Below are 26,964 nucleotides of genomic sequence, written 5' to 3'. Positions count from 1 at the left end.
AGGCGCGAGGGGCGGGACGCAGGCGCGAGGGGCGGGCACGTGGGGGCGAGCGCGAGGCGGGGCGCGCGACGTGAGAGGGGGCGGGGCGCACGTATCGGCGCCGCGGCCGCGTGACGCGTTTTCAAATCTTCAACCGCCGCAGCCCACTCGTTTTTGCTTTTCCTCTTCCTTCTCGGCGCCCTGGGGCCGATTTCGGCCCCGGAAACCAAACCAGCAGGCGCGGCATCTCTACTGCGTGGGTGTGGTGGCCCGCGGAAGGGGAGAGGCGACCGGCGGGTCAACGGGCCTCAAGGAAGCCGAGTTTCCGAGACGGCCCGGGGCAACACCCTCTCCCGACCCAGCATGTAGGTGCCGGGCGGCTGCCATGAACTCCGGAGCCATGAGGATCCACAGCAAAGGACATTTTCAGGGTAGGAAGCCCCTCCTCTGTTTGCAGTCCCTTTAATCCCTTCCTCCCCTCCTGGTTCCATTGTTGATTCTAAAGAGTTCTCGCCCTGGGTCTCTCTGCTTTTCTGCCTAACACGTGCGTCCTGCTCTGTGGCCTGAAGGAAGGAAAGCACGGTTCTGGGAGCAGAGGGATCCCGGCCCCTGGAGCTCTCCCCGCTCCAGCCTCGGCCCCAAATTCCTCGTCATACGGTCGGTTATAAAACGAGAAGACAGTGTGCGGACCCGGGAACCCGCCGGGGCTCCCACAGATGCTGCGACCCTTGGAGGCTGCAAATCGAGCCTCGGTTTAAAAGCAGATGTGTTCGGGGCTTTTCGCTTCCTGATTAAATTGTGGATTTTTGGTCTTATGAAGTTGAAGCAAAGTATTTTGTTTCAAACACACCTTTGCTGCAACATTAGAAACAGAAACAAAAGCAAACAGCAAACTTTAATTTTCAGGCACTTATTAAGTAGTCCGGCCTCTTAGTGTTTCTTCTTAACATATAGTGTGTGTTTATGTACAGTGTGTATGCGTGGTCTCCTACTATAAACAGATTTTAGTTCTTTAATTTTTAAGCATCTGTTTGTATCTCAGATCTGTTTTCAAAGGAAAGAATGAAATGAATGGTGGACCATTTAGTTTTTTTAATATACACTGACTCTACCTGAAACTTAACCTTAAGCAGTCAGAAACCTTTGCGGACTAGGTCAGTACCAGTTTTGAGTGTTCAACAGAATGCCAGAAGCTCAGTAAGTATTTGTTGAGTAAATACTACATGGGGTTTACATCCTACGAAAACTTTTAAATTGGTTTTATATAGTTCCATGCCTTAATGCGTAAAACAGAATTAAATGCATGAATATTTCCTGCAGATCAGCTCCTATGAACAATAAACGTTTTGTGACATACAGTATCTGTTTAAAGACTATTTTGCCATTATCCTAAGTGACACTACAAAGGAAATATATTAAAATGTTAATGCTGAATTAGTAGGATTATATTTCTTCCTCTGTGATATGATTATTACATAATTTTTTTAAACAGTAAAAATTTTCTGTCTGCGTAAAGCATGATCTAATTCTGAATTTTTTAAATAACAGGTGGAATCCAAGTTAAAAATGAAAAAAACCGACCATCTTTGAAATCTCTGAAAACTGATAACAAACCAGAAAAATCCAAATATAAACCTCTCTGGGGTAAAGTATTTTACATTGACTTACCTTCTGTCACCATATCTGAAAAACTGCAAAAGGACATTAAGGATCTGGGAGGGGTAAGTCAAATCCATGCACTTTGACCAAAAAGAAAAACTTTCTAACTTCTAATCATTTAAAATTTTCCTTTTGGAAAAAAGGTATAACCATATAGCACCAGGGACTTCCCTGATGACTCAAACGATAAAGAGTCTGCCTGCAATGCAGGAGACCCATGTTTGATCCCTGGATAGGGGAGATCCTCTGGAGAAGGGAATGGCTACCCACTCCAGTATTTTTGCCTGAAGAATTCCATGGCCAGAGGAGCCTGGAGGGCTATACAGTTAAGGGTCACAACGAATTGGACACAACTGCTTCCGTGGTGACTCAGTGGTTAAAGCGTCTGCCTGCAATGCGGGAGACCCGGGTTTGATCCCTGGGTCTGGAAGATCCCCTGGAGAAGGAAATGGCAACCCACTCCAGTAATCTTGCCTGGAGAATCCCATGGAGGGACGAGCCTGGTAGGCTACAATCCACGGGTTGCAAAGAGTCAAACACGACTGAGCTACTTCACTGAGCTACTTCACTTTCACCGTTTACCAAGCTTAAATTTTTTGTCATCTGTTTATCATTAATGCAAAGTCATGTAACTGCGGAAACCTGACAGAACTTTCAGATTTCTGTCTGGTGTAAAGTTCACGGTGTGAGAAATGAGACACCCACCCTTGTCCTGAAGGAACTGCTGATTGCCTTTTCATTATAATGTTGGGATGTCCTTCAGATGGCAGGAGCTCTTTGGTTGTGATTATTAGGAAGCTAAATATAAATAAGATGGTATTTACAGAACGAGGAAAACCTGTTTAAACCACAAAGAATTAAAATTTCTTTTGACTGATACAGTCTCAACAGAATGAATATCACTAAGGTACCACTTTTGCATTATGAATATGGGAAATGTGCTTCTTTCCTACATTATACATTTGAGTATTAGAAAATTTGGATAAAAGTACAAGATTTTTTGGGGATTAAGGGTAATAATGGATAAATTTTGGCAAGGTTAAGATTTAATTTCCTGATTCTTCCTGTTTCAGAGATTTCTGCTGTACTTTGAGTTTGTCATGGTTAGCATTTTTTTAATTGTCTTTGAAAAGCTATTCTACTGTTTTGCTGTTTTCTTAAACTAAAACATTGTCACACACTTGTCATGAGTGGTAGCATGTTATCATAATAACCATATGGCTGCATTCCTAAAGGTTATGTTTTGTAACCTAGCACCTTTGAATAAAGGATCCTTTCATTTTATTTTATTTTATTTTATTTTATTTTTTTTTTGGATCCTTTCATTTTAAAAATTAGGTACTCAAGTATCCGGAGAAGTTAAATGACTGGCTCAGGGTAGAATCAGCCTAATTTCCAGACTCACGTGCTATTGCACCATTCTGTTCCTCTAGAATCCATGGCTACAGTGGAAAAATTCATTAACCCTGCTGATGTAAATCAGTAATTTTAGATTTTCGTTTTTAGCAGTGGAGCCCTTCAAACAAAATCATGTTCAGAAGTCCAATGTATAAAACCACTGAAAAAGGAACTGCTCTAGCTAAAAGCAGTACAGAAGCTCTCCTCTCTATAGAGGATGTAGAGAAACTGGAACCCTTATGCACTGTTAGTGAGATTGTAAAATGGTGCAACTGCTATGGAAAAGATTATGCTGTTTTCTCAAAATAATAAAGAAAGGAATTACCATTATGATCAAGCAGTTCTGCTTCTGGGTATATATCCAAAAGGACTGAAAGTGTCTTGAAGAGATAATTTATATACCCATGTCCAGAACAGCATTACTCACAGTAACCAGAAGGGGGAAAAAACCCAGATATTAATAAGCAGATGAATGGATAAATGTGGTTTATATATACAGTTCAGTCACTTAGTCGTGTCCAACTCTTTGCAACCCCATGGACTTCAGCATGCCAGGCTTCCCTGTTCATCACCAACTCCTGGAGCTGACTCAAACTCATGTCCATTGAGTCACTGACACCATCCAACCATCTCATCCTCTGTCATCCCCTTCTCCTCCTGCCTTCAGTCTTTCCCAGCATCAGGGTCTTTTCCAATGAGTCAGTTCTTTGCATCAGGTGGCAAAAATATTGGATGTTCAGTTTCAGCATCAGTCCTTCCAATGAATTTTCAGGACTGATTTCCTTTAGGATGGATTGGTTGGTTCTCCTTGCAGTCCAAGGGACTCTCAAGAGTCTTCTCCAACACCACAGTTCAAAAGCAGTAATTCTTTGGTGCTCAGCTTTGTTTATAGTCCAACTCTCACATCCATACACGACTGCTGGAAAAACCATAGCTTTAACTAGACGGACCTTTGTTGACAAAGTAATGTCTCTTTTCAACATGCTGTCTAGGTCATAGCTTTTATTCCAAGGAGCAAGTGTCTTTTCATTTCATGGCTACAGTTACCATCTGCAGTGATTTTGGAGCCCGAAAAAGTAAAGTCTGTCACTGTTTCCATTGTTTTCCCATCTATTGGCCATGAAGTGGTGGGACCAGATGCCATGATCTTAGTTTTCTGAATGTTGGGTTTTAAGCCAACTTTTTCACCCTACTTTTTCACTTTCAACAAGAGGCTCTTTAGTTCTTTGCTTTCTGCGTTAAGAGTGGTGTCATCTGCATGTCTGAGGTTATTGATATTTCTCCCAACAATCTTGATTCCAGCTTGTGCTTCATCCAGTATGGCATTTCTCAGGATGTACTCTGCATATAAGTTAAATAAGCAGGGTGACAGTATACAGCCTTGAGGTACCTCTTTTCTAATTTGGAACCAGTCTGTTGTTCCATGTCCAGTTCTAACTGTTGCTTCTTGACCTGTGTACAGATTTCTCAGGAGGCAATTCAGGTGGTTTGGTATTCCCATCTCTTTCCACAGTTTGTTGTGATCCAGACAGTCAAAGTCTTTGGCATAGTCAATAAAGCAGAAATAGATGTTTTTCTGGAACTCTCTTGCTTTTTTTATAATCCAAAGGATGTTGGCAGTTTGATCTCTGGTTCCTCTGCCTTTTCTAAATCCAGCTTGAACATATGGAACTTCTCTGTTCATGTACTGTTGAGGGCTAGCTTGGAGAATTTTGAGCATTACTCTGCTAGCCTGTGAAATGAGTGCAGTTGTGCAGTAGTTTGAACATTCTTTGGCATTGCCTTTCTTTGGGATTGGAATGAAAACTGACCTTTTCCAGTCCTGTGGCCACTGCTGAGTTTTCCAAATTTGCTGGCATATTGAGTGTAGCACTTTCACCGCATCATCTTTTAGGATTTGAAATAGCTCAACTGGATTTCCATCACCTCTACTAGCTTTGTTGGTAGTGATGCTTCCTAAGGCCCACTTGACTTCGCGTTCCAGGATGTCTGGCTCTAGGTGAGTGATCACACCATTGTGATTGGAATATTACTCAACCTTGAGAAGGAATGGAATTCTGTTCCATGCTACATCATGGGTGAACCTTGAAAACACTGTTACATGAAATAAGTCAGACCCAAAAAGATAACTACAGGATTCCACTTATATAACTACCTAGAATTATCAAGAGACTTCCATGATGGCTCAGCAGTAAATCCATCTGCAATGCAGGAGATATGGGTTTGATCCCTGGGTAGGGGAGATCCCTTGGAGAAGGAAATGGCAACCCACTCCAGTATTCTTGCCTGGGAAATCCCACGGACAGAGAAATCTGGCGGACTACAGTCCGTGGGGTCATAAAAGAGTTGGACACAACGTAGTGACTAAACAATGACAGAATTGTCAGATTCACAGAAATAGGAAGTAGAGATTAAAAGAGATAAATCGGCTGGTGGGAGGGAGAAATTGGGAGTTACTGTTTAATGAGTACAGTTTCAGCTTACAATGATGATCGAGTTCTAGAAAGGGAGAGTTCAGTTCAGTTGCTCAGTTGTGACTGACTCTTTGCAACCCCATGGACTGCAGCACACCAGGCTTCCCTGTCCATCACCAACTCCCAGAGTTTACTCAGGCTCATGTCCATCAAGACAGTAATGCCATCCAACCATCTCATCCTCTGTCATCCCCTTCTCCCGCCTTCAATCTTTCCCAGCATCAGGGTCTTTTCCAATGAGTCAGTTCTTCCCATCCAGTGCCAAAGCTTCAGCTTTAGCGTCAGTCCTTCCAATGAATATTCAGGACTAATTTCCTTTAGGATTGACTAGTTGGATAGTCTTGTAGTCCAAGGGACTCTCAAGAGTCTTCTCCAACATCACAGTTCAATAGCATCAATTCTTCGGTGCTCAGCTTTCTTTATAGCCTAACTCTTATATCCATAGATTACTGGAAAAACCACAGCTTTGACTGGATGGACCTTTGTTGGCAAAGTAATGTTTCTGCTTTAATATGCTATCTAGGTTGGTCATAGCTTTTCTTGCAAGGAGCAAGCATCTTTTCATTTCATGGCTGCAAACATTGTGAATGTACGCATTGCCACTCTATTGTACACTCAAAAATGGTCTAAATGGTAAATGTTTTTACATATTTTATCACAGTTTTTTTTGTTTTTTATAAACGTGGGAGATTGGGCTTCTCGGAAAACTGGGACTTCTGTTTTAGGGCCCACATATTTGTGAAAATTTTTTTAAAAAAGAGTATTTGATATGTAATTGTTTATTTGCATTCTTGATGACCCTTGTAGGCATTTGAGTTTGTAATCCTTGGCATATATAAATGTACTTTATTTACTGGTGATGAAAATGTTATTCAGAAAGAGAAATAGTGGTTTGCATTTAACCAAGGCACCTGCTGGTCTTAGCAAATTCTGTGTAATGCTTAGATGAAATTAAGTCATTATTACATACATTGTTTCATTTTTATTATCCATTTATTGTTTTGAGATGCTGTAGAAATTAGATATAGCTGTTTAAAATATTTTTAGTTTCATTTATGCAAATAGTTAATGATTAATAGTATTTTTTCTACTTAATTTTCCTACCTTTGAATGGGAGTGATTTTCAGCATTGACTCTGGTATATGTGTTTATAAATTCAGGCAGTGGTTTTCAGACTAGGGAAATTCTCTTCAAAATAGTCATACAGTCTTAAGGGTAAAAGTTTCCTACCTTTTAATAGTTTGTCTTATGGAAAGATATTATAACTTTATGAGTTTGAATTGTGCTGTCCATTACTGTAGCCATTAGCCACATTGGCTACTGAAATGTAAGGTAACTAAAATTAACCAGGTTAAAATTCATTTGCTCAATCACATTACATTTCAAGTACTCCATAAGCACATGTGGCAGTGGTTACCATACTGAACAATGGTGATAAAGAACGTTTCCATCATTACAATGCATTCTACCGGACGATACTGCTTTAGAGCGTCGACTTGAATCAAAATACCTGTGTTCACACAACACTGTGAATCAGCTGTATGTCAGTTAAAAAAATTTTTTTTAATTAAGGTGAAGGGAAAAAAAACCTTTATTCAAGTTCCCTTATGACTGGCACAACCTCAGGTAGGTGACTTGACTTCTCTTCTGTTTTCTTCTCCAGTACCATGGGTTATGTGCATTAAACTAACTATGATATATAAACTACATGCTGTTCTTGTGTTATTAGAGCTCTCCTTGTACTTTCTCAGAACTCAAGGCTCAGAATAAAACAGTATAGAAATTTAGAAAATATTGGAAATGTTTCAGATTGACATTTCCTACTGTGCTTAGCAGATGAAACAGTTAATGGTTTATATGAGTTCCTTAAAAATATTTTGTTTTCCTTTAGCGAGTTGAAGAATTTCTCAGCAAAGATATCAGTTATCTTATTTCAAATAAAAAGGAAGCTAAATTTGCACAAACCTTGGGACGAATCTCTCCTATACCAAGTCCAGAATCTGCCAATACTGCAGAAACCACATCACCTCATCCCAGCCATGATGGAAGTTCATTTAAGTCTCCAGATACAGTAAGTCTCTTAAATATGCTTTGAGACTCTGAAAGGCTAGGAATGAGTGAATGAAAGTTGCTCAGTCGTGTCCGACTCTTTGTGACCCCTGGACTCTGCAGTCCATGGAATTCTCCAGGCCAGAATACTGGAGTGGGTAGCCTTTCCATTCTCCAGGGGATCTTCCCAACCCAGGGATCGAACCCAGGTCTCCTGCATTGCAGGTGGAATCTTTACCAGCTGAGCACAAGGGAAGCCCAAGAATACTGGAGTGGGTAGCCTATCCCTTCTCCAGCAGATCTTCCCGACCCAGGAATCGAACCAGGGTCTGCAGCATTGCAGGCGGTTCTTTACCAATTGAGCTATGAGGGAAGCCCCTGAAAGTCTATAGGATGTTATAATTAAGAGTGGGTTGACAGCAGAGTTCAACTAGGTAGAATGATATCTACATTAAGTGTATCTACATTAAATGTGGCTTTCCAGTTGTCAATAAGGCTGCTGTTGTATATAGAAAGGTGGTTTTTTTCTCCTAATAGTACTTATATAGTCCTACTCCAGGGAGCTTCCCAGGTGGTGCAGTGGTAAAGAATCTACCAGCCAGTGCAGGAGACACAGGTTCAAACCCTGGGTTAGGAAGATCCCCAGAGGAGGAAATGGCAACCTACTCCAGTATTCTTGCCTGAAAAATTCCATGGATAGAGGAGCCTGGCGGGCTACGTACAATACATGGGGTTGCAAAGAGTTGGACATGACTGACTGAGAACAATCATACTCTGATTCCTAAAATACACCCTTGCATTTAGTAATGGCTTATGTTTAGAGTAATTTACAACTAAAAGATGACAGCAGGTCATTTTTTAAAGAAGAAATAGACACCTTTTGTTTGTTTCAGAGCATGGTAAGCACAGTAGCCTAGGGGCCAAATCCAGTCTGCTGCCTGCTTTTTTACAGCATGCAAGCTAAGCATGGAGTTTACATTTTCAAATGGTTGGGGGGACATTCAGAAAGAATACTTTGTGACAAATGGCAGCTATATGAAGTTCAAATTTCATTGTTCATAAATAAAAGTTTTATTGGAATACAGACATACCCATTCATATAGGTATTGACTGATTGCTTTACTGCTATAAAGGTAGAGTGGGATAGTTGCAACAGAGACTATATGGCCTGCAGAGCCATATGAACATGTACTCTTTGGCCCTTTAAAGTTTGCCAACCCCTGGTCTAGATTTACTGACATCACTTCAGTTCAGTCGCTCAGTCATGTCTGACTTCTTTGTGACCCCATGGACTGCAGCATGCCAGGCTTCTCTGCCCATCATCAAACTCATGTCCATCCAGTCAGTGATGTCATCCAACCATCTCATCCTCTGTCGTCCCCTTCTCCTCCTGGCTTCAGTCACATCACTACCACTCAGTTGCCAGTAAGTTGTAAGATACAGTGAAGGGTAAATTAAATTGATTTAATTGGTTATGCAAAGGGGAAGAGATTGGAAAAATACTGTTTATCTCTCTTTTTTTTTTTTAGTTCACATTTGTTTATTGTTGTAACATTTTGTTTTGAACATCAAACACTGCACCAAAATATGAGCCATTTATCTTCAGACAGTTATCTTTGCCATAAGGTACTGATGTTGACAATTAATTTCTGACAACTCAAGAAACGTATTAGTGGCACTGCTGTGTCTAATAATCAAATGTCATCATAGACCGAATGTAATGATTAAAATAAAAGAGCAACATTTCCCCTTCCTCTTCTTACCTTTAAAATAAACCCAAAAAAGTAGTTTCACCTGGAAAGAGCACTTACTTTAAACCAAAACTCAAGTTTTCACCGGTTTCATTATACCCAGCATTCTCTAAATCGGGAAAACAAGGCTTCCCAGAGTTAACTATTGATGATACTCAAAAAGATGACAAAAATCCCCTGGGAGAGTCTATTTTCACCAACCTGCAGACAACTCAAGTCCGCTCTTGGCCTGTTCCTTTGGGTCTGGCCTGTTTATCTCATTTTTAAATTAAAATTAAATAATTTTAAATATCATCCTCATCTTACCGCATGTAGCCATTTGGGAAGCAGGGAAATGAGGCAGGGAAGAACAGGTAAGAGAAATGAGTTACACAAGGGAAATCACTTGGGAAAAAAGAGACAAATATATAGAAGAAAAACTAGTACAGCCGCTATGGAGAACAGTGTGGAGATTTCTTTAAAAACTGGAATTAGAACTGCCATATGACCCAGCAATCCCACTTCTGGGCATACATACCGAGGAAACCAGATCTGAAAGAGACACATGCACCCCAGTGTTCATCGCAGCACTGTTTATAATAGCCAGGACATGGAAGCAACCTAGATGCCCATCAGCAGATGAATGGATAAGGAAGCTGTGGTACATATACACCATGGAATATTACTCAGCCGTTAAAAAGAATTCATTTGAATCAGTCCTAATGAGATGGATGAAACTGGAGCCCATTATACAGAGTGAAGTAAGCCAGAAAGATAAAGAACATTACAGCATACTAACACATATATATGGAATCTAGAAAGATAGTAATGATAACCCTATATGCAGAACAGAAAAAGAGACACAAATGTACAGAACGGACTTTTGGACTCTGTGGGAGAAGGCGAGGGTGGGATGTTTCGAAAGAACAGCATCGAAACATGTATATTATCTAGGGTGAAACAGATCACCAGCCCAGGTGGGATGCATGAGACAAGTGCTCGGGCCTGGTGCACCAGGAAGACCCAGAGGAATCGGGTGGAGAGGGAGGTGGGAGGGGGGATCGGGATGGGGAATACGTGTAAATCCATGGGTGATTCATGTCAAATGTATGACAAAAACCACTACAATATTGTAAAGTAATTAGCCTCCAACTAATAAAAATAAATGAAAAAAAAAGAAGAGACCTAGGATGCCTCATACATTCTTTCAGTTCTTGCTTTTTTTGAGGAACAAGGTTGTACAACAGTGACTAGTTCCAAATTAGTTGCTGCTGATAGCATTTCAACTAATTTTCCTAATGTTTTATTTAAAACTGAAACTGCGTAAAAACCAGTATATCCGGTCTACTCATATCGTTAGATCTTCAATTAAACAGGAAATTAAAAATGTAAGCTTACTGTTTAATTACAGGCAGAATCTCAAATCAGTCTACTTTATTTTTCATGTTGAATAACATTTACTACAGAACTGACCTTGGATCTCATTCAGCTGAGTTCAGTTGCTCTATTTCAAAAAGAAGAAACAAACTTTTTCATCAGAAATCTTATTGCAAACAAAGACCCTAAGGAGATCAGTTTTTACCATATATTTATGATGTTGATGGTTAAGACTTGTGTAAATAAAATGTATGTATTTTAAAGCTCATGTTTATATTAAAATTCATTTTTAAATTTAATCTACTTGCTTTGCTTATTTTGTCTTTTTAAAATTTTTCCCAGTGAGGCACTATGTATAACTATATGTTTGGTTGTTCTTTGGTCTTTCTATAGGTGTGTTTGAGCAGAGGAAAATTATTAGTTGAAAAAGCTATCAAGGACCATGTAAGTAGGGATTTTAAAAATTCACAGTGTTTATTCTGTTACTAGAAACTGAAGTGTAAAATAGAGATGTTCCTGAAATCTTTTCCTCATTTTTAATAGAAAAAGCCTAAATATCAGCATGTGTCTTGTTTTATAAAGAACAGAATCTGCTTTTCATGAAGAAACACCTCCATCTTGTGGCCTTTTAAAGTATTACTGGACACTTCTGAAGCTTGTGGCACTCTGTAATTTAAAACAAAATAATTTCTAAGGCTACAGGGTACATTAATTGTCAAGAATATCAGAGTGTATTAATTAGGAATGATTTTAGAAATTCCAGAAGGAAAAACTGATGTCCTCATGGTTATTGTAACTGTGTAGGGTCTGTTGAATAACCATAAGTGATATTAAACTTCAAATAATATTTTTAATTTAGCTCATTTAAAATAGTAATTTCCTAGAAAATCTATCAAACTTTTTTTTTTTTTTTAAACAGGATTTTATTCCTTCAAACAGTATATTATCTAATGCCTTATCATGGGGAGTAAAAATTCTTCATATTGATGGTAAGAATTTTACTACTGTTTTTGACAGTATTTGCTATAAGTGTCTCTTGCTTCCTAATTTTAGATAGTGAGAATTTTAATAGCAAGACATACCTGTAACATTAATTCCTTCATCTCAATGTAGTACAATTTAAAGAAAGTAGCAGTGTTTAAGTCCAAAGGCCAAAATGCTAATCTTAAACCCTTCTTTCTTTTAAAAAAGACATTAGATACTACATTGAACAAAGGAAAAAAGAATTGTATTTACTCAAGAAATCAAGCACTTCTGTAAGAGATGTGGTATGTTATTTTCCTTAATTTTTAAACTAATTAGAGAAAATGATTAAGCTTGGTTTTAGTTATGTATCTATAAACTTTTTTGCCAAGTGGAAAGTATTACTGCCAGAATATCCTAGGGGTAATCATGTATACTATATGCATGATTCTGTTATCTGAATAAATTATTGCATATCACTTTAGGATTTACTCATACGGTGAAAGTTGTTTCAAGGATGGTGGCATAATTTTATTTTCTTCTTTGATGGATACTGGAGCCAAGAGAACAGATATTTTTGTTCATTCTGAAGGAAAACACCATGACTGACATTGCATGAGAAGCTCCTAATGTGTATAATATACCTCCTTTCAGGAACACAAATAAGGAGGCTTACTTATCAAGTTCTCTAACTTCTGTCATATAGTATAACTGTCTGGCCTAACCTCAAAATTTTTGTCAAACAAGCGTATTGGGCATTAACATCTGTTAGACCTAATGCTCTACATCTCCAGTTTCTTCCCTTTTTACTAGCTTCCTCGACAAAGCCTCTGTATAGAATCATGCCTTCATGATCCTTTAAAATAAACCTCTTTTGTCCTTTAAAAAAAATACAATAAAACCTCCCTTGAACTCACATCCCTACCTACTATTTAATCTTTATATTATCCAGACATCTGACATTTCCACTTTTACACTTCCCATTCACTTTTCAATCTGTGAGGTACAAAACTACTGACCAATTTGGCATTTCAGTTGTGCACTTTTTAAAAACCAGTCATATTGGTTCTCTCAGCTACTATTCACTTCCTCCTTGAACTTATTTTCATCTGGAACTTCTCTCATCCATTTGCTTTCTCATAGTTCTCATATCTCAGAACATTCTTTTGTGGTCTGGTTTTTCTTCACTCAATCGTTAAATGAATCTAAATGGTAAATAAATTTTATAGAAGAATGTATATAAAGACATGAAGCCATATGTAGCATGGCATGTTTGGGAAATTTTCTGTAATATAATACAACCTGATTTTTGAGTATGCAAGTGATAAGAAATGAAGCTAGAAAAGTTAGTAGGTTTAGCTAGATCTTTGCACGCTACATAAAGGAGTTAGATTTTATTTTTAAGAGTTTGGAACATTACTGAGAAATAACTAATAGAAGAGGAACCTGGTTGGATAGGTATTTTGGAAGGATCCTGTGGTAGCCAATTAATGATATTTCCTTGCAAGACTGATCATTTTACTGTCATAGTTCTACCTTTTCCAAAATGCAGTAGGGTTGGAAATCATACAGTATGTAGCTTTTTCAGATTGGCTTCTTCACTTAGTAATAGGCATTTAAAGTTCCTCCATATTGTTTTGTTACTTGATAGCTCATTTCCTTTTGTTGCTGAATATTCCACTGTCTGGATGTGCCACAATTTACCCATTTACCTTCTGAAAGACATCTTGGTTGCTTCCAAGTTTGGCTGGCTGTGGCACCTTAACAGCTGCAGTTTCTTAACTGGGGTCCACTCTCATGTCAAAACTGGGGGAAAAAAGAAAGAGGAAGTAATACGGGGATTCCTTTTGTACTCTTTGGACAGCAGGAGCCTCTTTCCTGGCTCTTTGTAGCCAAAAAGATGAGGTTTGTATAGGAGTTATAGCCACTGACTCTGCTATTGCTGCCAATCTCAGGACTAGAGGTCCATTCTTCAGGAAGCATTGCAAGAAAAAAGAGGGTAGGAGAATAGGAAATACATTCCCTATCCCCTTAAAGATAATTTTGACTTCCTTCTGTAGTACACCTACTTTTATTTACTTTTAGTCCTCAAGTAGTAGTTCATTGAATTTTGTCCAGTTTTTACTGTCATCACTCCATATGGGGAATGACCATATAGAATATATTCCATCCTGACTAGAATTAACAGGCTAACAAATTTTTTAATAATTCTTTGATAAGTTTGTCACAAAGGTTTTGCTGAATAAGGGCATAAAAATAATTAACATGACTGTTTTTATTCTGTTAACCATGCTTTTTCTTTATTGGTTGATTTCTTTCTGTGAAGATAAAAACAATTATAGCTAAAATGCAAGGTATGTGTTGAGTGTACCGTAAAAGTAAGCTTCTGTTACTAAGTTTCATACTAGTGGTTAAGATCTTTAATTCTTGAATGATCTTTGTTTCCTTTCATTTCTTTGGTTGAATTGATTTTAAAAAGCAGCTTTTTCTCATTTTTTCCCCCATGAAACTACAGTAATCAGCCTTCCTTTATATAGTTCTCTTTCTATATGATTTTTTAATTTTGAGGATATTGAACAGTTGCAGTGCCTGTTTTCACTTTTCAAGCCCAGTGTTTTCACTATATATCTATATTTCGCTCCCCTCCCCCCACCACCAGGGGAAAAAAGTAGGTGTTGGCACTCAGAAAACAAAAAGTAAGTATTTTTATTTTCTTAAGTGTGCATGTTTTGCTAGAAAATAAAACAAACATAAAAAGTCTACTAAAAAATCATGTAACCAACCCTTTAAATGACTTATTCAGTGGTTCATAGCCTTTTCCCTTATGGCTGTCTGGTGAAGCCTATGGACTTTTCTTAGAATAATTTTTTATATATTTTTTAAATTCATCATATTACTAAGAAAATTAATTACATTGAAATTCAGTTATCAGAATATTTTTCAGTATAAAATAGTTATATACTTGTTTTTATTACACATTAAAAAGTTCTACCAGAGATTATAATTGCTACTGTAATTTGTGTTTTAAATGATAAGTGTAAGTGATGCTTTGAAATATTTGTAGTAACTAATATGATATGGAAATGTTTCAACTGGTATCAGAATTAGAAGCACTGCTAATACTACTGTGGTGCTCTTGGTTATGTGCAGAATTGGAGGAAATGTTGAATATCAGTAGAGACTAGTGAACATGAAATTCAAATTTTCCTGTTTTTAGCTCAAAATTCTCCTGAATTCTATTTATAGATCCTTTGGGGGATCCATTCAGTTTAAGAATTTCAGAATATAGACTGAGTGTTTGCTATTTTGGAAATGGATTTATAATTATAAGATACCTTACCTGAAGCTGAAAATTTCAAACTGAAATGAAATGGGTAATGGAGACATAGTTGGATTATTTTAGCCCAAGAAGTTTTGTTAAAAAATAAAAAAAATTCTGGATTTGTAAATACCTAATACACTTTATATATTCCCAAGCAGGTAGACTCAAAAAGCCTTTTGTAAAGGTGGAAGATATGAGCCAGTAAGTATCTTGAATTCAATCTGTATGATTTAAAAGGAGAAAATATTTTATTAAAGGAGAAAATCTAATTAAGCTATTTCCACTAATACTCTTAGGTCCCTTTATGTTAGATTTACATGATGCTAATATGCATGTGCTATCTAGGTTGATCATAACTTTCCTTCCAAGGAGTCAGTCAGTCAGTTCAGTCACTCAGTCATGTCCGACTCTTTGTGACCCCATGAATCGCAGCACGCCAGGCCTCCCTGTCCATCACCAACTCCTGGAGTTTACTCAAACCCATGTCCATTGAGTCGGTGATGCCATCCAGCCATCTCATACTCTGTCATCCCCTTCTCCTGCCCCAAATCCGTCCCAGCATCAGTTTCTTTTCCAATGAGTCAACTCTTCACATGAGGTGGCCAAAGTATTGGAGTTTCAGCTTCAGCATCAGTCCTTCCAGTGAACACCCAGGACTGATCTGCTTTAGGATGGACTGGTTGGATCTCCTTGCAGTCCAAGGGATTCTCAAGAGTCTTCTCCAACACCACGGTTCAAAAGCATCAATTCTTCAGTGCTCAGCTTTCTTCACAGTCCAACTATCACATCCATACATGACCACTGGAAAAATCATAGCCTTGACCAGATGGACCTTTGTTGGCAAAGTAATGTCTCTGATTTTTAATATGCTATCTAGGTTGGTCATAACCTTCCTTCCTTGGAAGCTCCTTGGATGGACAGGGAGGCCTGGCGTGCCGCGGTTCATGGGGTCGTGAAGAGTTGGATACGACTGGGCAACTGAACTGAATATGCATGTGGCACAGTGTCAAAAAATAGCATTGGGCAGCCATGGAGCAGACATAGAACAGACCTATGGACATGGTGGGAGGAGAAGAGGGAGAAGGGGAGATGTATGGAGAGAGTGACAGAAATTCACCATACCGTGTGTAAAACAGCGAGCCAGCGGGGATTTGCTGTGTGACCCGGGGAACTCAAACAGGGGCTCTGACACAGGCTGAAGGGTGGGTCTGGGAGTGAGGTCTGGGGGAGAGGGGACATGGGTATACCTATGGCTGATTCTTGTTGATATGTGACAGAAAACCACAAAATTCTGTAAAGCAATTGTCTTTCAATTAAAAAAATTTTTTTAAGTAGCATTAATTACTTTGTACTTGAGGACTGAATTTAGTTTCAGTAGGTTTTAGATAATAACTACTTGAAAATATAGTTTAGAGCAACCATGAGACCAACTCATCTTTCAGTACTTCAAATAACCCTTCTCTGGCTGAATGTAATACCATATGATTTAGAACTATTACTTAAAGATTGTATTTACATTTTTGAAAAAGAAATTATTAGTTACTACTTGGAAATATAAAATCTGACTATAACATCTAAGTTGATAGTTTTTCTAAACTCATTCTGAACCTTTGTAACATAATCTTAATGAAGACTACAGACATAAGTAAATTAATTTGGCATGGGAGAATTAGATTTCTCTTAACATTCTACTAATTTAAACACGTGATTAATTCTCTTGGGTACTCACTGAGGTGACAAAGATGCGTTGAACACTTTTTATTAAATGTGCTGCTGTGACAGAAAAGTACAATTTAAAATTAGGCCTAGAGAAGCATCAATAAGTAGAAAGACAGCCCATGTTCATGGATTGGAAGACTTATTTTTAATATGTCAGTACTGCCCAAAGTGATCTACAGATTCGGTGCAGTCCCTTATCAAAATCCCAATGACTGTTGTTATAGAAAGAGAAAAATCCATCCTAAAATTCATATGGAATCTCAAGGGACCCTGAACACCCAAAGTAATTTTGAAAATGAAGAACAGAGTTGGAGGTCTATATTTCCTGATGTCAAACTCAACTACAAAGCTGTAGTAACCAAAACAGTTTGGTACTAACATACAGACAGATGTATGAACCAATGGAATAGAAGAAAGAGCCCCAAAGCAAATCTTTATATGATCAAATGATTGTGGACTAGGGTGCCGAGAGCATTCAATAGAGAAAGGACAGTCTTTTTAATAAATGGCATTGAGAATACTAGATAGCAACATGCAGAGAAGAATGAAGTTGAACCCTTACTTTATGCAATATATAATATTAACTCAAAATGAATCAGAGACCTAAAACTATAAAGCTTTTGGTTAAAAAACCATGAGTAAGCTTTATGACATTGGAATTGGTGCTAATTTCTTGGATATGACCCTAAAAGCAGAAGCAAAAAGAACTATATTTTACTACATCAAAATTACAAATTTCTGTGCCCAAAGAACCCAACACAGTGAGAAGACAACCTATGGAAAAGGAGACGAAAGTTTCTAATAATATATTTAATATGTTAATGTAAAGAACAACAAAGTCAAATGACCTAATTGAAAAATGGGCAAAGTTCATACATTGATTCAAAGATAATACAAATTACCAACACGCATATGAAAAGATGTTCAACATTACTAATCGTTAGAGAAATGCAAATCAAAACCACAGTAAGAAATTGGTGATGTCACTCAGTCATGTCTGACTCTTTGCGACCCCATGGACTGTAGACCACCAGACTCCTCCGTCCATGGGATTTTCCAGGCAAGAATACTGGAGTAGGTTGCCATTTCCTTCTCCAAAGAAATCTATTATTACCTCACAACTATTAGGATGGCTACTGTTTTGAAAAGAAAAAATAAGTATTGGTGAAGATGGGGAAATACTGGAACTCTTGTGCACTATTGGTAGGATTATAAAATGGTGTAACCACTAAGGAAAACCGTATAGAGATTTCTCAAAAGTTTTGAACTGTATGAGCCATGAATTCCACTTCGAGTATATATATCCAAAAGAAGTGAACACACAGTTTTGAACAAGTACTTGCACATGCATGTTCAGTGCAACACTATTCACAATAACCAAGAGGCAGAAGCAACCAAAATTTGTTCATCAATAGATGAATGGATAATATGGTATATATATACAATGGAATATTGCTGTGCTTAGCCTTGTTCAGTCATGTCTGACGCTTTGCAACCCCATGGACTGTAGCCCACCAGGCTCCTCTGTCCATGGAAATTTCCAGGCAAGAATACTGGAGTGGGTTGCTATTCTCTTTTCCAGGGGATCTTCCCAACCCAGAGATCAAACCCAGGTCTCCCACATTGCAGGCAGATTCATTACCATCTGAGCCACCAGGGAAGCCCCCAATGGAATATTATTCAGCTTTAAAAGGGAATGAAGTTTTGATACATACCACAATATGGATAAACTCTGAAGACATTGTGCTTAATGAAATAAGAGGAAATTACTGCATGATTCTACCTAATGAGGTACCTATTGTAGTCAGATTCATAGACAAAATAAAATGGTGCTTGTTAAGGGAACCAGTCTGTTGTTCCATGTCCAGTTCTAACTGTTGCTTCCTGACCTGCATATAGGTTTCTCAAGAGGTGAGTCAGAAGGTCTGGTATTCCCATCTCTTGAAGAATTTTCCAGTTTATTGTGATCCACACAGAGGCTTTGGCATAGTTAATAAAGTAGAAAGAGATGTTTTTCTGGAATTCTCTTGCTTTTTCAATGATCCAGCGGATATTGGCAATTTGATCTCTGGTTCCCCTGCCTTTTCTAAAACCAGCTTGAACATCTGGAAGTTCATGGTTCACGTATTGCTGAAGCCTGGCTTGGAGAATTTTGAGCATTACTTTACTAGCGTGTGAGATAAATGCAGTTGTGTGGTAGTTTGAACATTCTTTTGCATTGCCTTTCTTTGGGGTTGGAATGAAAACTGACCTTTTCAGACTTTATTTTTTGGGGCTCCAAAATCACTGCAGATGGTGATTGCAGCCACGAAATTAAAAGATGCTTACTCCTTGGAAGGAAAGTTATGACCAACCTAGGTAGCATATTAAAAAGCAGAAACATTACTTTTCCAACAAAGGTCCGTCTAGTCAAGGCTATTGTTTTTCCAGTGGTCATGTATGGATGTGAGAGTTGGACTGTAAAGAAGGCTGAGCGCTGAAGAATTGATGCTTTTGAACTGTGGTGTTGGAGAGGAATTTTTTTTTTTTTTTTTGGAGAAGACTCTTGAGAGTCCCTTGGACTGCTGGAGATTCAACCAGTCCATCCTAAAGGAGATCAGTCCTGGGTGTTCATTGGAAGGACTGATGCTGAAGCTCCAATACTTTGGCCACCTCATGTGAAGAGTTGACTCATTTGAAAAGACCCTGATGCTGGGAGGGATTGAGGGCAGGAGGAGAAGGGGGCGACAGAGGATGAGATGGCTGGATGGCATCACTGACTCAATGGACATGAGTTTAGTAAACTCTGGGAGTTGGTGATGGGCAGAGAGGCCTGGCGTGCTGCAATTCGTGGGGTCACAGAGTTGGACACAACTGAGCAACTGAACTGAACTGAACTGAACTGTCAAGGGCTGGTGGAGAAGGGAGAATGAAGAGTTACTTATTTTGTTATATATGGATACAAAGTTTCAGTTTTGAAAGATGAAGAAAGCTCTAGATATGAACAGGTATTAAATCTGAAAACATTGTGAATATACTTAATACAACTGAATTGTGTTCTTAAGAATATAGTAAATAGTTAAAGATAGTAAATTTTAACTGATTTCTATAGTTTGTTTCAGACTTTAGATGAATTATATGACTTTATAAGACTTAAAGCATGTTTTCTTTCATCATAAAGATTCTTATGTGTGTGTTTTTTTACTCTTTTAGGCTTTATAGGCCATTTTATCTTCAGCTGACCAATATGCCTTTTATAAACTATTCTATTCAGAAGCCCTCCAGCCCATTTGATGTAGAGAAGCCATCTAGCACCCAAAAGCAAACTCAAGTTAAACTAAGGTTGGTTTTGCCTTCAAGCAGTTTTTAATCTTTTTAATAAATACTTCAAATAATTCATTTAATGCTGTGGGTTGTGTGTGTGTGAGTGAGTGATCACTCCTTTAAGATTAAGGATTCTCCTTTGGATATTTTTAATGCCTCTTTGCTAGATTTAAAGTCTGAATTTTTTTCATTGTGTCACATTTAAACACTTCAGATTGGGGTTCTAGAGGAGAACCTAAAAAATATTTGCGAATAGTTAAAATACATTGTTTCTCTTCATTGATGAGATAATTCTCCTGTATAATCATTAAATTCTCATTTTACTTCTTAATTTCTTGAAAAATGGTTAGAAGTATTTGTTTATATAAATCTCTGCAGATTATAGCAGATGCTGTTTAATAGTCTAGGACTGTAATTTTTTTTTTAAAGTATTCCCTGTGTTCAGCAGTTAATCTTTTACCATGTATTTCTATCAGGATCCAAACAGATGGTGATAAATGTGGTGGAATTCCAGTTCAATTCCAGTTAAAAGAGAAGAAAAAAAAGGGATATTGTGAATGTTGCTTGCAGAAATATGAAGATCTTGACATTGTAAATATGATTTTGTATTCAAGGGGTTGATGTTTCTAAAACTATGAATAATATTTGCTGTATAAATTTTAGCTTATTCTTTTGATTGTGGTTGGTAGCTTCATAATTATTAAGTAGCATATACTTCTTTTTGATAGAATTAACTTGAATTTTAAGAACCCCAAGTGGGGAAATATATATTGAAAAGTCATTTTTTTCCAGTCAACAAATATTTATTGAGTGGTTACTGTGTACCAATCACTGCTCTGAGTGAAAAGCATCATACAAAAGAGACCAGTTCCTGACCCTCATGAAGATTACATTCTATGGAAGGGGAGGAGAGAGAGGTAACCATAGGATAAAAGAATAGTGAGGTATATAGAGAGAACATTAGATCAGTGCTATGAGAAAGCAGGAATGAAGATGTTCCTATTTATTTAGAGTAGACAAGGAATTCCTAATTGATAAGGTGATATGTGAGTAGAGACCTGTGTGACTTTGAGGGGACAGACTTGTGAATATTGAAATAAGCAATGCAGAAGCAGTAAATTGAACTGATGGGATCAAAGAACAGATGTTGGTGGACTACACAATGATAGTAGAAGTGATCAGACATGGTGAGATTGTGGATATAATTTAAAGGTGGGCCAAGAATGCTTACTAATTGATTGGATGTTGGGAGAGAGAAGAGATGATGGGCCATGGGTCAAGTGCAGTATTTCAGTCCTTAGCAATTTACAGATGGGCAAGAGATCTACTAATGGGAGGATGAGAAGAAAGTGGAGACTTTTTTTTGCAATAGCAGAAAGAGAAACAGTTGAAAATGTATGTGGGATGAAGAGAAGATGGGAACAATTACAATTTGTAAACTGATTTTAAAAAAAAGCAAAAGAGCTTTGGATCCAGGCTAGCCCAGGTTTGAATCCTGGCTTCCTGCCTTTGTGACCTTAGACAATACCTGACACTGAGCTTATTAAATATTAGCTGTTATTGTTTGAATATTAATTTTTAAATAATAGGTAGGTTTGTCTTGGTACTTGTTTTTGGTAGAAGATGATGGGAAAGTTGAGAAAAAGTACTTGAAAATATCTGATTCATAAACTACCTCTGTCTTCAGACTCTAAATTGAAGTTTGTTTTATAATGGAAGTTTGTGTCACATTTTTGTGTTCAGTTTATCTAATAAAGGAGGAAAATAGTTTAAAATTATTTTTAATCAGAAGCTGAACTTTCTCAAAAATAATTCCTCTAAGTTTTATCTGAATACACTGAACTTGTTGACTTTGTTCTTGACCACCCTTAAAATGAAGAGACTTACTGACTCTCTGTCATAAGTACTGGGTAATTGAGATCATTATTTGCTCATTTCAAAAATGTTGTTTTTATTCCCAGCATTAATTGTGCTTTTTTTTTTTTTTTTTAAATTTCTAGATTCTTGTTTTGGGTTCTTACATGTTAAATAACATTTCATGTATTTAATATTTTATAAGCTTTACCTAACTTACTACTTGGTGGTAATTATATAAGGATAAAATAAATATATAAGGATAAAAAAATATAAGGATAAAATAAAAACTTCTCTTTACTAGAGAAGTATTTTCAAAAATATTAGCATACTCTAAATGCTCATTCAGTCAGTTTAGTCATTAAGTCGTGTCCGACTCTATGCCACCCCATGGACTGCAGCACGCCAGGCCTCCCTATCCATCAGCAACTCCTCGAGTTTACCCAAACTCATGTCCATTGCGTCAGTGATGCCATCCAACTGTCTCATCCTCCATCGTCCCCTTCTCCTCCTGCCTTCAATCTTTCCAAATCAGGGTCTTTTCAAATGAGTCAGCTCTTCTCATCAGGTGGCCAAAGTATTGGAGTTTCAGCTTCAACATCAGTCCTTCCAATGAATATTCAGGACTGATTTCCTTTAGGATGGACAGGTAGGATTTCCTTGCAGTCCAAGGGACTCTCAAGAGTCTTCTCCAGCACCACAGTTCAAAAGCATCAAACCGGAGACCCCGGTTTGATTCCTGGATCGGGAAGATCTGCTAGAGAAGGGATAGGCTACCCACTCCAGTGTTCTTGGGCTTTCTTTGTGGCTCAGCTGGCAAAGAATCTGCCTGCAATGTGGGAGACCTGGGCTCGATCCCCAGGTCGGAAAGATCCCCTGGAGAATGGAAAGGCCACCCAACCCAGCACTCTGGCCTGGAGAACTCCATGGACTGTATAGTTCATGGGGTTGCAGCATACTCTAAATGCTCAGTATTTCTGTTTTTCTTCAGCTTTATTTCATTTTCTGATGTAACTCCCTCATTTTCAGTTCCCTTAAAACCACAAATTCATTAGTACTTGAATCTTCTCATTGGAAAATGGAAGACTGAAAACCAAAGTAGTTTTAGTGGTTTCTGAGAAGATAACTTTTATTCTACTTATTTTAAGTTCTGATAAAGGATATTTCTTTGGAGTAGTTATTAGAAACTTAAGGGCATGAAAATATTAAGAAACCTGAACAAAAAAGTATCTATTGCTTTTGAAATGTAATTACTATATACTTTTTTGTTTTAGCATCTTCTGAGTGAGCAACACAGAAACTTTGCACAGAGTAATCACTATCAAGTTGTTGATGACATTGTATCTAAGTTAGTTTTTGACTTTGTGGAATACGAAAGGGACACGCCTAAAAAGAAAAGGTAATTTATCAACCTAAGTTTTAAGAATATCAGACTATTAAATTAAAATAAATCCAGAGTTTTCTGTTCTTAGAAGGATTTTAATTTCAGGGTATAAATATGGTTAAAAACTGATTACTTCCACCACCAAAAGTGCTTACATTAGATTACTTTTAAGGCTCTCTTCTTAACATAGCTGAAAAGAGGAGTTGGCAAAAGATATAAAGAATTACATAGTTAATGTTTTAGGCTTTGTGAACTACACGATGTCTATTGCAGCTACTCAGCTTTGCCTCTGTACAATGAAAGCAGCCACAGATAGTAAGTAAATGGGTGTGGCTATATTCCAGTAAAACTTTATTTAAAAAATGGGTGACACACTAGATAGATTTGGCCCCTTATCTAGACTATCTCCTTGGACTCAGAAAACTAGAACGTTTTGTTATTCTTAAGGCGTTTTAAGAAATTCTTCCACTTTACTTCTGTTAAGTCGTCTTTATACTTTCACTAGATATTTCTGCTCTGCTTGCTGATAATATTTATTAAAGGTACTGACACAACTTATAAGTGTGAATACAGTGCTGTTCAATATACAATAACTGTACATTGACAAACTAAGCCTCATTAAGATGATACCAATAAATCTAAAATGTAAAAAAAATGCTTTCATGTGTATATACCCTAGAATTGGTAATAATGCAATAGGTTGTTTAGTCCTTATATCTGTTTTTAGACCAATCATAAAGGCATAAAGACTATAAAATGTTATACCAAGCTACAGTTTCTGAAAACTAACTAGAAAGCTTTTTGGCTATATCTAGGTAGAACAGTTCCTAAACATCGTATTTCTATAACATTCAGAATGATTGCTCATGACTGATTTAATAGAGTATTTGGGGAGGAAGCATATCTTCAAATATTAAAACGTATATAGGCTATGGTAAGAATGTGGAATTTGCTAAAAACTCATTCTGCAGCAAAATTCTACACTAGTACTTATACATAAACTGATTATTCCTTAATCAGTTATCTTATTACCTGCACAATTTTTATCTCTACAGGCAAGTCACCTAAACATCTCTGGACTTTGAAAGGAGAGAGTGGTGTTGGACTAGTGTTTTTATATTTTATATCCTCCATTTGTTCAAGAGGAGTCTTAAGTGAAAGTATCAACAAAATAAGTAGAAAAGGAGCCATTCTGGTTTTGAAGGGGCAGTTGGAATTCTGTATTTTTCTTCATTATCTATGCCATGTATAACATAAAACATAATTAGTGAGCTGTTGTAACCACATGGCTCAGTGGTAAAGAATCCACCTGCCAATGCAGGAGACATGAGTTCAAGCCCTGGATTGGGAAGATTCCCTGGAGGAGGAAATGGCAACCCACTCCAGTATTCTTGCCTGGGAAATCCCATAAACAGAGGAGCCTGGCAGGCTACAGTCCATGGGGTCACAAAGAGTAGGATATGACTTAGCAACTGAGCACACACACACAGTGCAAATAGCATCTCAAGAATGTTAGGCTCTATGAAGAAGAGAGTTTCAGATCAAATATGTGTATGAAACTTAAGGAATACTAATTTGTCATGTTTAGAAGTATGTTACAAGGTTTCTGGTTCATTATAATATAGAATTGATTATATTTAAATGTAAAGTAAATCAAAACATTTAACAAAAGTTAAAGATAATAAAAAAATCAGGAGCAGACCTAAATCCCTTCACCATCATCTTTCTTTGATTTATATGGTCACAACAGTTTTAAATACCAAGTTCAAGCTACTGCTTGCCTGTGGTAGAAAGTGGAAGAATGTGGATAAGGAGTAGCACACTAGAGTTTTCAGCTATATCTGTAAAGTTTCATTACTTCAAAAACATCTAAAGCAAATTTGGCTAAAGGTTAAGAGTTCTATATTTTTGTAATGTTTTCTTAATTAAATAAGTTTCATAAACAGGTTTAAAAGATACTCAAGGAGTTTTGATAGCAATTATTTTAATTTTTTTCTTTTTTTTCCTTTGAAGAATAAAATACAGTGTTGGATCCCTTTCTCCTATTATTGCAACTGTTGTGAAAAGGTCTGGCACTAAAGAAGAGCTGGAATTGCTGCATAATTTTCAAAAAGACTTCAGGGGAAATGTACATATGATAGAGCAGGGTTTCCTATATAAAGAACCTCTTCAGGAACCTGAACAAAAGTCTGTGTCTACTTCAGAACATACCCTCCACCATTGTAGTGAACCTAGAGAACTTGATGATAAAACATCTCATAAACGTTCCATGTTAAATCCAGCTGAAAATGACATAAAACAAAATTTGACACCTCTGCCTCCATGTAAAAATAAACAAGAATGCATTCTTGATGTTTCCAAACACAAATTAATTTTAAATGAAAGTGACTTAGAAGTAAAGGTAGCTAACTGTCCATGTAGGCCACAGACATCTATACAGGTTTCTAATTTCAATACAGATGATAGTGCATCTCAACGAAAACAAAAGTCAGATACTGTGCTTTTTCCAGCAAAGGACCTGAAAGAAAAGGACCTTTATTCGGTATTTCATCGTGATTCTGATCTGTTAGCAATAAACAGTTCACAGGAGCACCTGACAATTTGGGCAGAAATTCCATCCCAAAGCCCTCCTGAGGAACCCAACACATGTGACATCAAGAGTATGGACAGTTTGCCTTCTGGTAAGATCTGTCGGAAAGTGAAAATACCATTAAGAAGAAATAAAAAAGAAAACCTGGAACCAAATGTGGGGTTAGATAAAAAAAGAACTGAATTTCTTACTACACAAGAAGAAAACAGAATTTGTAGCTCACCAGTACAATCTCTACTGGACTTATTTCAGACTAGTGAAGAGAAATCAGAATTTTTGGGTTTCACAAGCTATACTGACAACAATAATATTTTAGATATTTGGGAAGAGGAAAATTCAAATCTGTTAACAATGTTTTTCTCTTCCCCTTCAACTTCTACATTTACTGGCTTTTAGGTTTTAAAAAAAAATAAATGCCTTTCAAAAGCAATGATCATATTCTTGAAATTTTTATAAATGTATAAAAATTCTTAGTTTGGGGAACGGGGGTTTGCCAGTTTTGTTTACAGAACCGATGTAAATAATAATAAGGTGATTTTGTGTTTTTCTACAGAATTACATACCTATTTTAGAAAAATTATGGAATAAACTTGTGACTCTACAGTGTTCATAATAGTTTTCTAAGAATTATTATGAATAGTGAATTTGCTTTATGTCAGTGAAGACTAATTTCAAGTGAAATTTTGAGAATATGAAAATTTAGCATTATAAATTAGGTACACTGGTTGTATGTATTGTCTGTTAAAATAGATTTCCATAACATTGCTTTTAAAAACCTCATTTTCATACAAAACACAAAAAATGTATTTCAGTGTCTTGAGTTCTAGAAGTCATTATTACCAGAAACATTGACACTCGAAGGTGAACTTGATGGCCCGTGCTAGGATGCTGGCACTGAGGAGTTATTTGTAGCTCATTAGAAGTTATGAGGAAAAAAACTTAACCAGGCTAGCTTATGAAATGAATTTTTCTTACCTTTGGAAATACTTTCTTCCAAAATTAATTCTTTCATCCCTAGTTTGGAGGACTTTCCTGGTGGTCCAGTGGCTGAGACTCCATGCACCAGTGCAGGGGGCCTGGGTTCCATCCCTGATCAGGGAACTAGATCCCACATGATGCAACTAAGGATCCCAAATGCCACAACTAAGACATAGCCCAAATAT

General features: G+C 37.3%; 1 protein-coding gene across 7 annotated transcripts; it reads left to right on the top strand.

The window, feature by feature from the left end:
- The first annotated feature begins 89 nt into the window (after nucleotides 1-89).
- On the top strand, nucleotides 90-26,402 carry DBF4 (DBF4-CDC7 kinase regulatory subunit). Of its 7 annotated transcripts, none has more exons than XM_061165096.1 (12): nucleotides 90-410; nucleotides 1,528-1,700; nucleotides 7,402-7,581; nucleotides 11,060-11,110; nucleotides 11,586-11,655; nucleotides 11,858-11,934; nucleotides 14,289-14,325; nucleotides 15,110-15,152; nucleotides 19,863-19,991; nucleotides 20,450-20,564; nucleotides 23,102-23,226; nucleotides 25,225-26,402. In XM_061165096.1, exons 1-12 carry the CDS (start codon nucleotides 365-367, stop codon nucleotides 26,195-26,197), a joined length of 2,019 nt encoding a protein of 672 aa, XP_061021079.1. In that variant the 5' UTR covers nucleotides 90-364; the 3' UTR covers nucleotides 26,198-26,402. The 7 variants fall into 7 exon arrangements, with proteins under 7 accessions (XP_061021079.1, XP_061021080.1, XP_061021084.1 ...); XM_061165094.1 differs by having other exon boundaries at nucleotides 95-410; nucleotides 15,107-15,152; XM_061165101.1 differs by lacking the exon at nucleotides 23,102-23,226 and having other exon boundaries at nucleotides 91-410; nucleotides 25,225-25,439.
- Nucleotides 26,403-26,964: the final 562 nt, after the last annotated feature.

The sequence above is a fragment of the Dama dama genome, chromosome 18, assembly GCF_033118175.1.
Source record: "Dama dama isolate Ldn47 chromosome 18, ASM3311817v1, whole genome shotgun sequence".
NCBI classification, from domain to species: domain Eukaryota; kingdom Metazoa; phylum Chordata; class Mammalia; order Artiodactyla; family Cervidae; genus Dama; species Dama dama.
This window is presented reverse-complemented; position numbering and strand designations above follow the sequence as displayed.

Bases quoted from the DNA above. Each gene is read 5' to 3' on its own strand.
- DBF4 (XM_061165094.1), top strand. From the start codon at position 365: ATGAACTCCGGAGCCATGAGGATCCACAGCAAAGGACATTTTCAGG. The intron at 11,111-11,585 runs GTAAGTAGGGAT...TTTTTTAAACAG, and splicing joins AAAAAGCTATCAAGGACCAT to GATTTTATTCCTTCAAACAG. The intron at 11,935-14,288 runs GTATGTTATTTT...CCCCACCACCAG, and splicing joins GCACTTCTGTAAGAGATGTG to GGGAAAAAAGTAGGTGTTGG.